The sequence below is a fragment of the Panthera leo genome, chromosome C2, assembly GCF_018350215.1.
Source record: "Panthera leo isolate Ple1 chromosome C2, P.leo_Ple1_pat1.1, whole genome shotgun sequence".
Classification (NCBI taxonomy): domain Eukaryota; kingdom Metazoa; phylum Chordata; class Mammalia; order Carnivora; family Felidae; genus Panthera; species Panthera leo.
In genome coordinates, this window is record NC_056687.1 from 124,341,075 (window position 1) to 124,355,231 (window position 14,157).

A 14,157-nucleotide genomic window follows, 5' to 3' on the forward strand; every position below is an offset into this window, starting at 1 on the left:
TATGTGTGTGTGTGTCAAACCTCATAATGTTTTATTTCTAGAAGAGAACATCATAAGATCAGGCTTAATCTTTTTTTACATTGATTTTTTTTTTTTTAAATTTTAAGCAATCTCTACACCCAATGTGGGTCTTGAACTCAGGACCCAGAGATCAAGAGTTGCATGCTCTTCTGAGCCACCCAGGCATCCCCAAATTAGGGTTTATTCTAATCATTCTTTTGTTTTTTTAATTTTTATTTGAAAAATGTTTGTTTTTGAGAGACAGAGACACAGCATGAGCAGGGGAGGGGCAGAGGGAGAGGGAGATAAAGAATCCGAAGCAGGCTCCAGGCTCTGAGCTGTCAGTACAGAGCCTGTTAGGGGCTCAAACTCATGAACTGTGATGTGAGATCATGATTTGAGCTGAAGTTGAACACTTAACCAACTGAGCCACCCAGGTGCCCCTGTTCTAATCATTCTTAAAATCAGTTTTCTGACAAGTCATATGACTTTTGACACAGGAATGGCTTAAATTGCCAAAGAGTTATTGGTTCTTTGAAGTATAATTTCCTTTAACAACTATTGCATTTTTTCTTTTCTAATTTAGGCAACTCCAGTATTTTTTACTGCCAATCTACTTCTTCGGATTTTACTTAAGATACCAAATCTCCAGCAGCGCCTAAAGCCTAGGAGTCTAGTAAATCATCAAACAGACTCATGACTGAAAAACAGGTAAACTTAAAATATTTGAAGCCAGTGTTTCGTGAAGTACGTGCCAAAGAATACTGCATTTACAAATGTGAAAAATCTTTCTTAAAAGGGTTCTGTAATAAAATAACTTTGGGAAATGTTGGGTTAAAGATTATTTAATGATTTTGTTATTGTAAGACTTCACAATACTGTCCAAAGAGAGACTTTAGTATACAGTATTTCCTACTTATTTCACATTAGTCTCAGGAACAGTTCTTTAGTGTTCTGTACCACATACTTTAGAAAATGCCATTCTTTTTCTTTTTTTTTTTTTTTTAAGAAAATGCCATTCTTACCTCTTTTCAGAATTTGCAGTTATTCTTTCCATTAAAAGAGGTATCCAGGAACAATATGTATAATTTGATCATTTAAAATGTGTGGCATTATTTACAGAGTACTTTGTTTTTGCGAGTCATAGTAGACATCCACTGAGATGCCCACCCAGAACTTTTGGCTCCTAAACATATCTTTTTTTTTTTTTTTTTTTTTTTTAATGTTTATTTTTGAGAGAGACCGAGACAGAGCTTGAGTGGGGAAGGGGCAGACAGAGAGGGAGACACAGAATCGAAAGCAGGCTCCAGGCTCTGAGCTGTCAGCACAGAGCCCGACACGGGGCTGGAACTCAAGGACTGTGAGATGATGACCTGAGCCAAAGTCAGACACTCAACCAAATGAGCCACCCAGGCGCCCCTAAAACCGATATGTTTAATAATTTAAATTCTGGGTCATGAATCTTTGTGACCAGAAGACCTTAAAAAATAAGAAGGGAAAAGATTGTGGGAGGGCGGAGAAGTACAGAAAGGATAGAGAAGAGGAGGAAAGCAGTCAAAAGGAAAGATTTGGCACTGTTATTGATAATGCTATCATAGTTAGGGTAATTTGTTCCTTTTTTGTTTTGAGAAATTTCTTTAATATCTAGAGGGATTTGGATATGGAGACTAATCCATTTATGTGTATTTTGTCTGTTGCCTAAATTATTAATCTTTAAGCTATTAAAATATTTAATACTATTCCACCAATGAAAACTATTGTATAAATTCTATTTTTTCAAGCATTTTAACATTAAAAATTCACTCAAATTACCTTTTTAAATATACTTTAGTAACTTAAATGTTTGTTTATTTTGGGAGAGAGAGAGAGAGCGCGCGCGCGCGAGTGAGCAAGGGAGCGGCAGAGAGAGGGGGAGAGAGAATCCCAAGCAGGCTCCATGCTGTAAGCACAGAGCCTGATTCAGGGCTTGATCTCACAAATGATGAGATCATGACCTGAGCTGAAATCAAGAGTTGGACACTTAACTGACTGAGCCACCCAGGCACCCCTACTTTAATAACTTAAAAAGCAAGTAAATCACCTCATACAGTGACTCCAAATTGATCATTGGATTTACATCAAAAGACTGTTATAAACTGTTAATGTCATGCATATAAATGTATAATTAAAAAATCTCTTTTCATTCTTTTTTAAAATTTTTTTAATGGTTATTTACTTTTGAGAGAGAGTGTGAGCGGGGGAAGGGCAGAGAGAGAAGGGGAGACACAGAATTTGAAACAAGCTCCAGGCTCTGAGCTGTCAGCGCAGAGGCTGAAGCGGGGCCTGAACCCACAAACTGTGAGATCATGACCTGAGCCGAAGTCAGATGCTTAGTTGACTGAGCCACCCAGATGCCCCATGCTCTTTTCATTCTTATCTGTATTGTATGTTCTTAATTACCTTTTTCTTCCCATTATTATGTTTTTATTTACATACTCTAGAAAGTCAGGGTTCCCCTCTCAGGTTTGTGTTGTAAATACATATTTAAGAATGAGGGATACAAAGCTTGAGAGTATCTTTCAGAGTGATTCTACTAGAATCAGTTACCTAGATGGACAGACTCCTTTTTATAATTAGACCTTGTCTATTATACAAGAGACTATTAAATTATTGGCTTTGACCAGTCAGATTTAAAAAAAAATTTTTGTGACCCTACTTATTAAGTGATACTTGTTTCTGAGTGACTCAAATTTAATTTACTATTCAGTTAATATGACCTAATTTGCAGCTGTTTCTTTTGAGTAGAGCCTGGTCCGGTTCAGTTAAACAAAAAAACTTGGGTCTATTTGGTTCACTGAAATTACAAGGTATTTTTTTGTTGGTGTTTTTGTTTTACTCTATCCATTAAGGCCTTATGTATGAGTATTCTGGAATTATATAATTATTTATGCTCATTTGCATTCTTTATAGTCTGCTAATTTTGCCAGAAATAAGTTTAATTTTACTTACTATATGTACATAAAAATTCATATTAAAAAACTTTGGAGAAAAAGTTCCATTATTCTGAAGACAAGGAAATTATGTTCAAGAGGGTGTTTGTTTTCTCTATATGTTAAAGTTGATTCTTTTCTCTCTTTGTAATCGTAGCAGGAAGAAGCAGAATGGGAAAGCATAAATGTGCTTTTGATGATGCATGGCTTAAAACCTTTATTACTAGTCAAAAGAACTGATCTTAAAGGTAATCAGATCCTATTCTTGCTCATTATGGTAAAAAATGTCTTTTTCCTTTCAAAACTTTTTATCCTAAAAATTTTTTTTTGCTTTTTATTTTTATTATCTGTGTTACATTCCATAAATGTAGATTTCATCATTTTTGATAAACAGTCATCACAGAAGATGAGGCAGAATTTGAAAACATTGATGGAAGAAACAACACGTCAGCAGAACATGATCCAGGAGCTCATAGAAACTAATCAGCAGCTTAAGTAAGAAAATGGAAAAATGTCTCTTTTGAATTGTTTGTATATAAGTGATATATGCATTCTAAAAATAATTGCCTTGAAAAGAATCCAGACCTTTAATTTTCTATTTTGACTAAATGTTAAGTTTAAATATTTTTATATTTTAATATTTTTAATAGATAATTCTTTCAGTAATAGTTTAGCTTAGGTGTGTAATAGTGTCCTATATTTCTTATATTGGTTTGTGTTACATGATGGAAATTTTAAGAATGCAAAGAAATTTTAGAAATTCATTATGTTGTTAGATGGGTATGTTTGTTGATGTGATTTAACTTTTATAACTAAGGGAAGGAATTGTGTGTTATTAGAAATGAACTTCAGCTAGAACAGAGCCGAGCAGCCGATCAGGAACAACGAGCTAATGACTTGGAACAAATTATGGAGTGTGTGAAATCCAAAATTGGTGAATTGGAGGATGAATCCATAAATAGGGTTAGCCAGCAACAGAATAAAATAAAAGATCTTCAAAAGGAGCATAAAGCTTTACAGGTATTAATTGTGTTTTCTTACATGATAATACTAAAACGGCTCATTAAGGTCACAGGTGACCTCTGTGTTGTTGCTTAATTCAGTGGACTTTATCTTATTGACCTATCACTCTTGCCTTCTTAAAATTCTTTCTTTCTTTGGTTTCCAGAATGTCCTCTCCTCTGGTTTTCCTTTGGTCATTCTTCAGTTCCTTTGCTGGTTCTTATCTGTCTATCCTCTTAGTGCTGGGACTCCCCAGTACTCATTTCTTAGATCTTTTATATTTCCTATATATTCTGACTCAGATGTTCAGTCTAATTCATAGCATAAATTCATTTGTAATTTAAATCTGTAGCCCAGGCATCTTCCCTTAGTTCCAGACTGATACCTTGCAGCCTATTTGATATCTCTACTGGATGTCTAATAGATATCTAGAATTTTAAGTGTCTAAAAATGTATTCCTGGATTTCTTCCCAAAACTTTTAATTTTTTTTTTTAGTCTCCACTCCGGTCCAAGTCACCTTCATTTCTCTTCTACCCCTCTGTTGGTCTCTCTTGTTTCCACCCTTGACTTTTTCAGTGTCTTTTTGAACATAGTAACTCAGAAGCCCCTAATGGCTTTCCTTTTTCTTTAGAGGAGAATCAAAAAGTCTTACCATGGCCTCTAAGGTCCTACATAATGTGGCTAGCTGTTACTTTCTGATTTCATCTAGTGTACTCCTTGCTTATTTCTACTCCAGCCACACTCATGTTCTTGTTCTTCCTTGAACATTTTCCTTGATCATCCTCACTTCAGGGCCTTTGTACATTTTGTTCTTTCTTTTCCCTTTGCCCTGCATGCTCTTCTCTCTCTCCTTTCTCAGTGTCACCAAGAGTTAGCTGCATGGCTTGTTCTCTCTGTCCTTTCTTGGATGTTACCATCTCTCAGGAATACCTTTCTTGACTACTTTACTTACAGTTGCCAATCCCATCCACCACACTTCATACTCCTTCCTTGATTTATGTTTTATCCATAGTTCTTACCGCTGTCCAATATCCTAACATACTATATATAAACAAATAGTTTTGTTTATATATTTCCCTGTGTTAGAATGTAAGCTCCATGAAGGCAAGTATTTTTGTCTATTTTGTTTAGGCTAAAAGAGTACCTATTATTAGTAGGAGTAAATGCTCAAATATTTGTTACTGAATTAAATTTAATGTTTTTATGGAATATCCTTTGTGATTATTATAAGTTGTTTGGTTACTTTTCTTTTTATAAAAATAGCAGTATTTTAACACTGAATGCTTAATTTCCCAATTTTAAGAAATCGTTACTTTATTAAAAATTTTTTTTATTTTTTATTTATTTTTGAGAGCGAGATAAAGAGCGTGAGCCGGGGAGGGGCAGAAAGAGAGGGAGACAGAGAAACTGAAGCAGGCTCCAACTGTCAGTGCAGAGCCCGATGCAGGGCTCAAACTTAGAAACTGTGAGATCATGACCTGAGTCGAAGTCAGACGCTCAAGTGACCAAGCCACCCAGGCGCCCCTATTTTATTTTATTTTTAACTGTTTATTTATTTATTTTGAGAGAGAGCACATGGGCGAGTGCAGGGAGGGGAAGAGAGAGAGGGAGAGAGGAATCCCAAGTAGGCTCCAAGCCCAGTGCTGAGCCCCATACAGGGCTCATGAGATCACTACCTGAGCCATAATCAAAAGTTGGCTGCTTAACCGACTGAGCTACCCAAGCACCCCTATTTGAGAGTCTCTTATGGTTTCCTCCCTCTCTGTTTTTATCTTCCTTTGTTTTTCCTTCCCTTTTGTTTCTTAAATTCCACATGTGAGTGAAATCATATGATGTTGGTCTTTCTCTGACTTATTTCGCTTAGCATAATACATTGTAGTTCCATCCACATTTTTGCAAATGGCAGGATTTCATTCTTTTTGATCACCAAGTAATATTCCATTGTATATATATACCATATCTTTATTCATCAGTTGACAGACATTTTGGCTCCTTTCATAATTTGGCTATTGTTGATAGCGCTGCTATAAACACTGGGCTACACATGCCCCTTCGAATCAGCATTTTTGTATCCTAGTAGTGTAATTGCACTAATTTTTGAGGAACCTCCCTACTGTTTTCCAGAGTGGCTGTACCGGTTTGCATTCTCACCAACAATGCAAAAGAGATCCTCTTTCTCCGCATCCTTGCCAACATCTGTTGTTGCCTGAGTTGTTAACGTTAGTCATTATGACAGGTGTAAGGTGGTATCTCATTGTGATCTTGATCTTTATTGTACTTGTTGATCTTTTTTGTACTTGGGCTGATTTGTGCCCCAGTATGTACTCTATTCTGGAGAATGTATCATGCGTACTTGTGAAGAATGTGTATTCCAATGCTTTAGGATGAAATGTTCTGAATGTATGTAAAGTCCATCTAGTCCAGTGTATCATTCAAGCCATTGTTTCCTTGGTTTTCTGTTTAGATGATCTGTCCATTGCTGTAAGTGGGGGTGTTGAAGTCCCCTACTATTATGGTATCATTATCACTGAGTTTCTGTATGTTTGTGATTGGTTTATATGTTTGGGTGCTCCACATTGGCATTTTATAATTGTTGGCAATTTATAATTGTTAGGTCTTCTTGGTGGATAGACCCCTTAATTATGCTATAAAGCCCTTCTTCATCTTGTTACAATGTTTATTTTAAAATCTAGATTGTCTAAGTATGGCTACTCCATGATAGATGGTTCTCCATCCCATTACTTTCAATCTGAAGGTGTCTTTGGGTCTAAAATGGGTCTCTTGTAAACAGGATATAGATGGATCTTGTTTCCTTATCCATTTTCTTACCCTATGTCTTTTGATTGGAGCGTCGAGTCCATTGACATTTAGAGTGAGTACTGAAAGATATTAATTATTGCCATTGTGTTGCATATAGAGTTGGGAGTTTCTGGTGGTGGTCTGTAGACCTAAACTTTTTTAAAGTCAGCAAGACATGCAGAATACATTACTGGGTTATATGTACTAAAATCTAAATAGGGAGGAAAGAGATAGGAAGGAAATGGACATTTCATGTGGCACAGGCTATTAAAATTGTTCTTGGTGGGAGATTGTGTGCTGTGTGAATGGAGGTCTAGTTCTTGGGTTCCCCATGAAAGATTTATATAAGAATCTGCACTCCAATAAAGACAGCCAGAAGAAAGTAGCAAGCACAAAGCAGTTTATTAAATAGGACAATATGCTGTCAAGATGGGACAGCGGGCAGGCCCAAGGTGGCAATGGCACTGGAGTTAGGGCTATCTTTTCTTTTTATGGTTGCATAGGTTACGGGTAGTGGCTAGAGTGGTCTCTGACTGAGGTTTCCAGTCATTTAAGGGACTCCTCCAATAGAGAGGGGAAGTTTTTGGTCCTACAGGGTGCTTGCCAGAACTGTCATGGCTGTTTTCCCTCACGGGAGTGAGGGGTGCTGAAACTGCGGTTAAAATATAGTATAATGAAGTTCTAGGTTATTGCAGGCCACAGACTCACAAGGAGAGCACCTGCTATTCTTGATCTGATAGCCCTGGAAGGTGGGGAAACTGGAAGCACTGTTTACCACCATCCTTACCTCCAGCTCATATCTAACTACCCTATCAAAATCATTGATATCTAATCATCTTTCACTGAACATAATTATTTCAAGATTCATTCATGTTGCTGGTTGTATCAATAGTTTATTACTTTTTATTACTGACAAGTATTCCATTGTGTGGATATACCACAGTGTATTGACCTGTTAGTGTGTATTTGAGTTGTTTCTAATTTCTGACTATTAAAAATAGAGCTCATGAATATTTGTGTTCAAGTGTTTCTGTGGACATAGGCTTTCATTTCTCTTTGGTAGATATCTAAGACTAGAATTGCTGAGTTGTATGGTAAGCATATATTTAACTTTGTAAGAAACTGCCTGTGACTTGTCTTCATTTTTTTGGTAGTTTGCAAAGAGCTTAAGTTCTAAATTTTGATGAAGTTTAATTCTATCAGGTTTTTAAAAAATAGCTTATGCTTTTGGTTTGTATCTTAAAAAATGATTCCTAGCTTAAGGTTATAATATCTAATTGTTATACCACCATTTTTTAGAAAGAGTATCCTGCCTCTGCCACATTGCCGTTGTACTTTTAGCCGAAATGAATTGTTGTATGTGTAGCTCTACTTCTGGACACTGGTTTCATTAATGTATGTATCTGTCTTAACGGAAGTACCACACTGTTTTGATTATGGTCAATCTTGTAATCAGGCACTGTAAGTCTCCTACATTTTTCTTTGTCAATGTTGTGTTCACTATTTTAGGTCTTTTGCATTTCTTTGTGAATTTTCTAATTGTTGATTTCCAGAAAAAAAGCCTGCTGGGATTGAATACATAGATCAATTTGGGGAGAACGACATCTTAACAGTATTGAATGTTATGATCCATGAACATGCTGTTTCTATTTGTTTAAGTCTTTAATTTCTCTCAGCAGTGTTTTGTAATTTGGGGTACTCTGGCCTTTCACATATTTTATCAGATTTAGCTCTGAGTATCCAATATTTTAATGGTATTGTAGATGATTGTATTGTAGATAGATGTATTGTAGATGACTGTTTACTAAAAAATAAAATCTTAAAAAAATAAAAATAAAAAATTTAATCTCTACACCTACCTTGGGTCTCAAGCTCACAACCCTGAGATCGAGTTGCACACATTTCCGATGGAGCCAGCCAGACACCCCGATTTTCTGTTTAATTTATTAATGTTCATTGCTAGTTTATAGAGATAAATTGATTTTCGCCCTTTTTTTGTTGTATATCATCATACAGAATATAAAACTTAACCATTCTAAAGTATACACTTGAGTAGCATTAAGTACATTCCTGTTGTGCAACTGTCCTCACCATCCATCTACAGAACTTTTTTCATCTTCCCAAACTGAAACTTCATACTCATGAAACAGTAACTCCTCATTCTTTGCCCCCTGCAGCTCCTGACAACCATCATTCTACTTTGTCTTATTATTGACCATTCTAGTTACCTCATATAAGTGGAATCATACAGTATTGGTCCTTTTGTGACTGGCTTATTTCATTTTACCGTAATGTCTTCAAGATTTATCCATGTTGTAGCATGTTGGAATTTCCTTTCTCTTTAAAGCCTGATGACATTCTGTTGTGTGTATATACCACATTTTGTTTATCCATTCATCCATCAATAGACACTTGGATTGTTTTCATCTTTTGGCTATTGTGAATAATCCTGCTATGAACGTGGATGTACAAATGTCTATTCAAGTCCCTGCTTTCAGTTGTTTGGGTTATATACCCAGAAGTGGAATTGCTTGGTCATATGGTAAATTTATGTTTAATTTTTTCTTGAACTGCAATATATTCTCTGAAGTTGCTACACTATTTTACATTTCTACCAGCAAGGCACAAGATTTCCCCACATCCTTACCTACATTTGTTATTTTTCATTTTTGTTGTATTTTTAATAGTAGCCATTTTAATTGGTGTGAAGTGGTATCTTATTCTGGTTTTAATTTGCATTTTGCTAATGGTCTGTGATGTTGAGCATCTTTTCATGTGCTTATTGGTCATTTGTATATGTTCTTTAGAGAAATTTCTATTCAAGTCCTTTTCTTGTTTTTTTATTGGATTTTGTTGTTGAGTTGTTGGAGTTGTTTATTATTTATTTTTTAACATTTATTTATTTTGGGGAGACAGAGAGAGACAGAGCATGAGCAGGGGAGGGGCAGAGAGAGGGAGACACAGAATCTGAAGCAGTCTCCAGGCTCCGAGCTGTCAGCACAGAACCTGATATGGGGCTTGAGCTCACAAACCGCGAGTTCGTGACCTGAGCCGAAGTCGGACGCTTAACCAACTGAGCCACCCAGGCGCCCCTGGAGTTGTTTATTTTGGATACTGACTCTTATCCTATGTACTATTTGAAAATATTTTCTTATTTTGTTGGTTGTCCTTTGATAGACAAAAGTTTTAAGTTTGGAGAAAGTTTATCTGTTTTTTTTTTCTCTTGTGCTTTTTGTGTCTTATCCAAGAAATGATTGCCAAATCCAGTGTCACTAAGCTTTTGTCCTATGTTTTCTTCTAAGAATTTTATTTTATCTTGTACATTTAGATCTTTGATCCATTTTGTTAATTTTTGTATATGGTGTTAGATAAGGGTCCAACTTAATTCTTTAGTATGTAGATACCCAGTTTTCCCAACATTATTTGTTGAACAAAGCCTGTTCTTTTCCCTTTGAATGGTTTTGGTACCCTTGTTTAAAAAAAAATTGATCATGTATCCACAGGATTATTTCTGGGCTTTCTCTGTTCTACTCTGTTGGTATATACCAGTATCACACTGTTTTGATTACTATAGTTTTGTGATAAGCTTTGAAATCAGGAAGTTTAAGAACCTTAACTTTGTTCCTTTTTTAAGATTGTTTTGGCTGTGTAAGATCTCTTGAGATTCCATATGAACTTTAGGACAGATTTTTCTGTTTCTGCAAAAAAAATGTCATTGGAATTTTGATAGTGATTGCATTGAGTCTCTAGATCACTTAGGGTAGTATTGACCTCTAAACAATATTAAGTCTTCCAGTCTGTGAATACAGAATGTCTTGACATTCATTTGTGTTGTCTTTACTTTCCTTCAGCAACTTTTTATAATTTCAATGTATGTCTTTTGTCTTCTTGGTTTATTTCTATTTTATTCTTTTCGATCTATTGTAAATGGAATTGTTTTCTTAATTTCCCTTTTGGATTGTTCATTGTAAATACAGAAATGCAATTGAGCGGTGTCTGGTGGCTCATTCGGTTGAGCATCTGACTCTTGGTCCTGGCTCAGGTCACGATCTCGTGGTTTGTGAGATTGGGCCCCATGTGGGGCTCTGCACCAACAGCCTGGATCCTGGTTAGGATTCTCCCTCCCTCTCTGCCCTTCCTTCGCACGCATGCTCTCTCTCTTTCTGTCTCTCTCTCTCTCTTTCTCTCTCTCAAAACAAATTAAAAAACAAGAAATGCAATTGATTTTTCTGTGTTGACTTTGTATGTTTCTACATTGCTGAATTCGTTTATTCTAACAGGTTTCTTTTTGTGCACACTTTAAGTTTTCTGCATATAGCATCGTATCATCTACAAACATACTTCTACCTCTTTCTAAAATGGATGCCTTTTATTTCCATTTCTTGGCTGATTACTCTGATAAGGACTTCCAGTACAATTAACGAATGCAGGCATCTTTGCCTTGTTTCTGATCTTAGAGGAAAAGCTTTCAGTCTGTCACTATTGAGTATGATGTTCACTCTAGGTTTTTCATAAATGGCTTTTTAAATTTTTTTAAAATGTTTTATTTACTTTTAAGACAGAGAGAGACCGAGCATGAGTAGGGATGGGGCAGAGAGAGGGAGACACAGAATCTGAAGCAGGCTCCAGGCTCTGAACTGTGAGTACAGAGCCCAGTGCAGGGCTCAAACTCAAGAAATGTGAGATCATGACCTGAGCCAAAGTCGGACACTTAACCAACTGAGCCACCCAGGTGCCCCATAAATGGCTTTTATTATGTTGAGAATGTTTCATTCTGTTCCTGGTTTGCTGAGTGTTTTATCATGAAAGGGTGTTGGATTTTGTCAAATGCGTTTTCTACATCAATTAAGATGATCATATGTTTTGTTTTTTTTTTCTTTCAATCTGTTAATGTGGTGTAGTACATTGATTTTTCATATGATGGGTCGTTTCTGCATTCTAGGAATAGAAGTCGCTTGGTCCTGGTATACAATCCTTTTAATATGTTAAGGAATTTGGTTTGCTAGAGTTTTGTCGGAGATTATCCACGTTAGTGTGTATAATGGATATTGGTTTGTGGTTCTCTTCTCTTGTGTTGTCTTGCTTGGTATCAAGATAATGTTGGCCTCATAGAATGACTTAGGAGAGATACAGTTGATGGTTGTATATTGCTCTTAACACCTGCAACCTTGCAAAACTGATGATTAGTTCTGGTTTCATTGCTAATGTATAGATAGAGGTGGAACTGGGACATTTATCACTTGGCTCTAGAGCAACTGCCTGACTTCTAGTTGGGGGCTGTGGCAGATGATCACTGGTTACTGGGAGATGTTGTAGTATCAGAAGCTGAGTCCCCTTTTCCCCTTGAGGCTATCTAAGTCTCAGTAAACTTGACACTATGGGCAGGTGAACATGTGCTTAGACAAGTCATTCTCTTTTGAAAATGGTATGTCTTAGTTATAGGCAGGTTAGGTGGGGATGGAGTTTCTCACTGAGTTTAATGAAAAGTGTATTAATAACAGCAATGATAGTGCTGTTGATAATGAGCTTTCAAAGGACATTGAAGGATTGAAGGTAGGGAATAAGAGAAAACCAGGCCAGTGATATTTCATTGAAGACAAGCAAGAAAGTGTCCAAGATTCATATTCCTTTGTATAAATCTTGGGGTATATATTATTTCTTAATAATAAATCCTTGTTAGGGACTTCCTCTGAGTTTGTTGTCTCTCATATGGCATGAGTGCCTAAATTGATCAAATTATCTGAAATCTTGAATTATCATTGATCACTTAACGTGAATTTTAGGGGCACTTGGGTGGTTATCCAACTTGATTTCTGCTCAGGTCGTGATCTCAAGGTCATGTGATCAAGTCACATTTCAGGCTCTGTTGTTGGGCTCTGTGCTGGGTGTGGAGCCTGCTTAAGATTCTCTCTTTCTCCTCCTGCCTCTGTCCCTTCCTAGCTCACGTGTGCATGTATACTCTTTCTCAAAAAAAAAAAAAAACTGAATTTTAAATCCTGGTTTTTGTTAAATCCAATTTGTTAATATTGGTTGTTTCCTGATTATTATTTTCATCTATGAAATTATATCATTTTTATGGACATACTTGAGTTCCTTTACTTACTACCCAAACTTGAATAGACCCAATTAATTATAGTTTCCCTATTGTTTGATTTTTTTTTTCTGTTTATGACTTATTAATGTCCTTGGAGCTTGCACCCATGTGAAAACAGTTGTTAAAAGTTCTTGAATGAAGCATCTTGATAGAAGCTGTGTACAATGTTATTAGGGCAGCATGTCCTAGAGGTACATATTGTGATTATGTTTTTTGAAAAATTTCTTACAGGCAAAATGTCAGCATTATAAGAAAAAACAAATGGAGCAACAAGAGACCATTGCTTCTTTGCAAAAGGATATCTATAGATTAACAAAAGAGGAGGAAGAGCGCATTGTCACTCAAAACAGAGTGTTTGCTTATCTCTGCAAAAGAGTTCCTCATACCATCTTGGATAGACAGTAATGTTTCCTACATAAATTCATATGTGTAGTTTTATTCATTATCATTTTTTAAAACACATTTTATCTTGGGAGTGGTTATATCTCTTATAAACTAGAGGAGTCTTCCTCCTTTTGTTCCCTGCTTATTTTCCCCCCAAAATGTCATTGACTTGTTGAAGAAACTGGTCATTTGTCTTGGAAACTGGTTTATGCTAGATTTGCTTTCTTATTATGTCATTTAACTTACTCTTCTGTCTCCTGTATTTCCTCTAAACTGGAAATTAGGGCTAAATTTAGATACAAATATTTTTGGCAGGGGTGCCTGGGTGGCTCAGTCATATAAGCATCCAACTCTTTGTTTTTATTCAGGCTGTGATCTCACAGTTGTGAGATGGAGCCCCGTGTTAGGCTCTGCCTTGACAGCACGGAGTCTGCTTGGGATTCTCTGTCTTGCAAAATAAATAAACTCACTCTCTCTCAAAATAAATAAATAAACTTAAAAAAAAAGAAAAAATATTTTTGGCAAAATACTTCCATAGGTGGTAATTGATTCTAATTGTAACATATTAGGCACATATTGTCTTGTTGACTTACTCTTAGGGATACTAGATTGTTGGGGTTAAATAGTAATGTAATCTTTCCGCTATAAAATTCCCCATCATCTCTTCATCTAATGGTTTCACCCAATTGATGATTTTGCAAAATAGTGATTTTTCAATTCTACTGTTTTGTTTTTTGTTTTTTTAATTCTTTCATAAAAAAAAGAATCTTTCCTATTGACTATGGGCTGTTTAGTTGCCTTATGTGGTTTGTTACAGGGAAGATAGAATTAGTGTTCAGTTTTTTCATTTTACTTCCTACTTTTTCTTTTTTAAAAAATTTTTAGAGTTTATTTATTTTGAGAGAGAG

At 35.9% G+C, this 14,157-nt stretch overlaps 1 protein-coding gene across 5 annotated transcripts in view; it reads left to right on the forward strand.

Moving 5' to 3' along the window:
* The window catches only part of CEP70 (centrosomal protein 70), a 70,156-nt gene that overhangs the window by 14,361 nt on the left and 41,638 nt on the right, over positions 1-14,157 (forward strand). For 4 of the 5 annotated variants that reach the window (XM_042955794.1, XM_042955791.1, XM_042955790.1 and 1 more), the window contains 5 exons: positions 587-711; positions 3,127-3,217; positions 3,341-3,464; positions 3,809-3,989; positions 13,097-13,266. In XM_042955794.1, the coding sequence (XP_042811728.1) occupies positions 697-711; positions 3,127-3,217; positions 3,341-3,464; positions 3,809-3,989; positions 13,097-13,266 (581 nt within the window). In that variant the 5' untranslated portion in view covers positions 587-696. Of the gene's footprint in view, positions 1-586; positions 712-3,126; positions 3,218-3,340; positions 3,465-3,808; positions 3,990-13,096; positions 13,267-14,157 lie in introns of those variants that run through there. The other variant, XM_042955793.1, reaches the window with a different exon arrangement.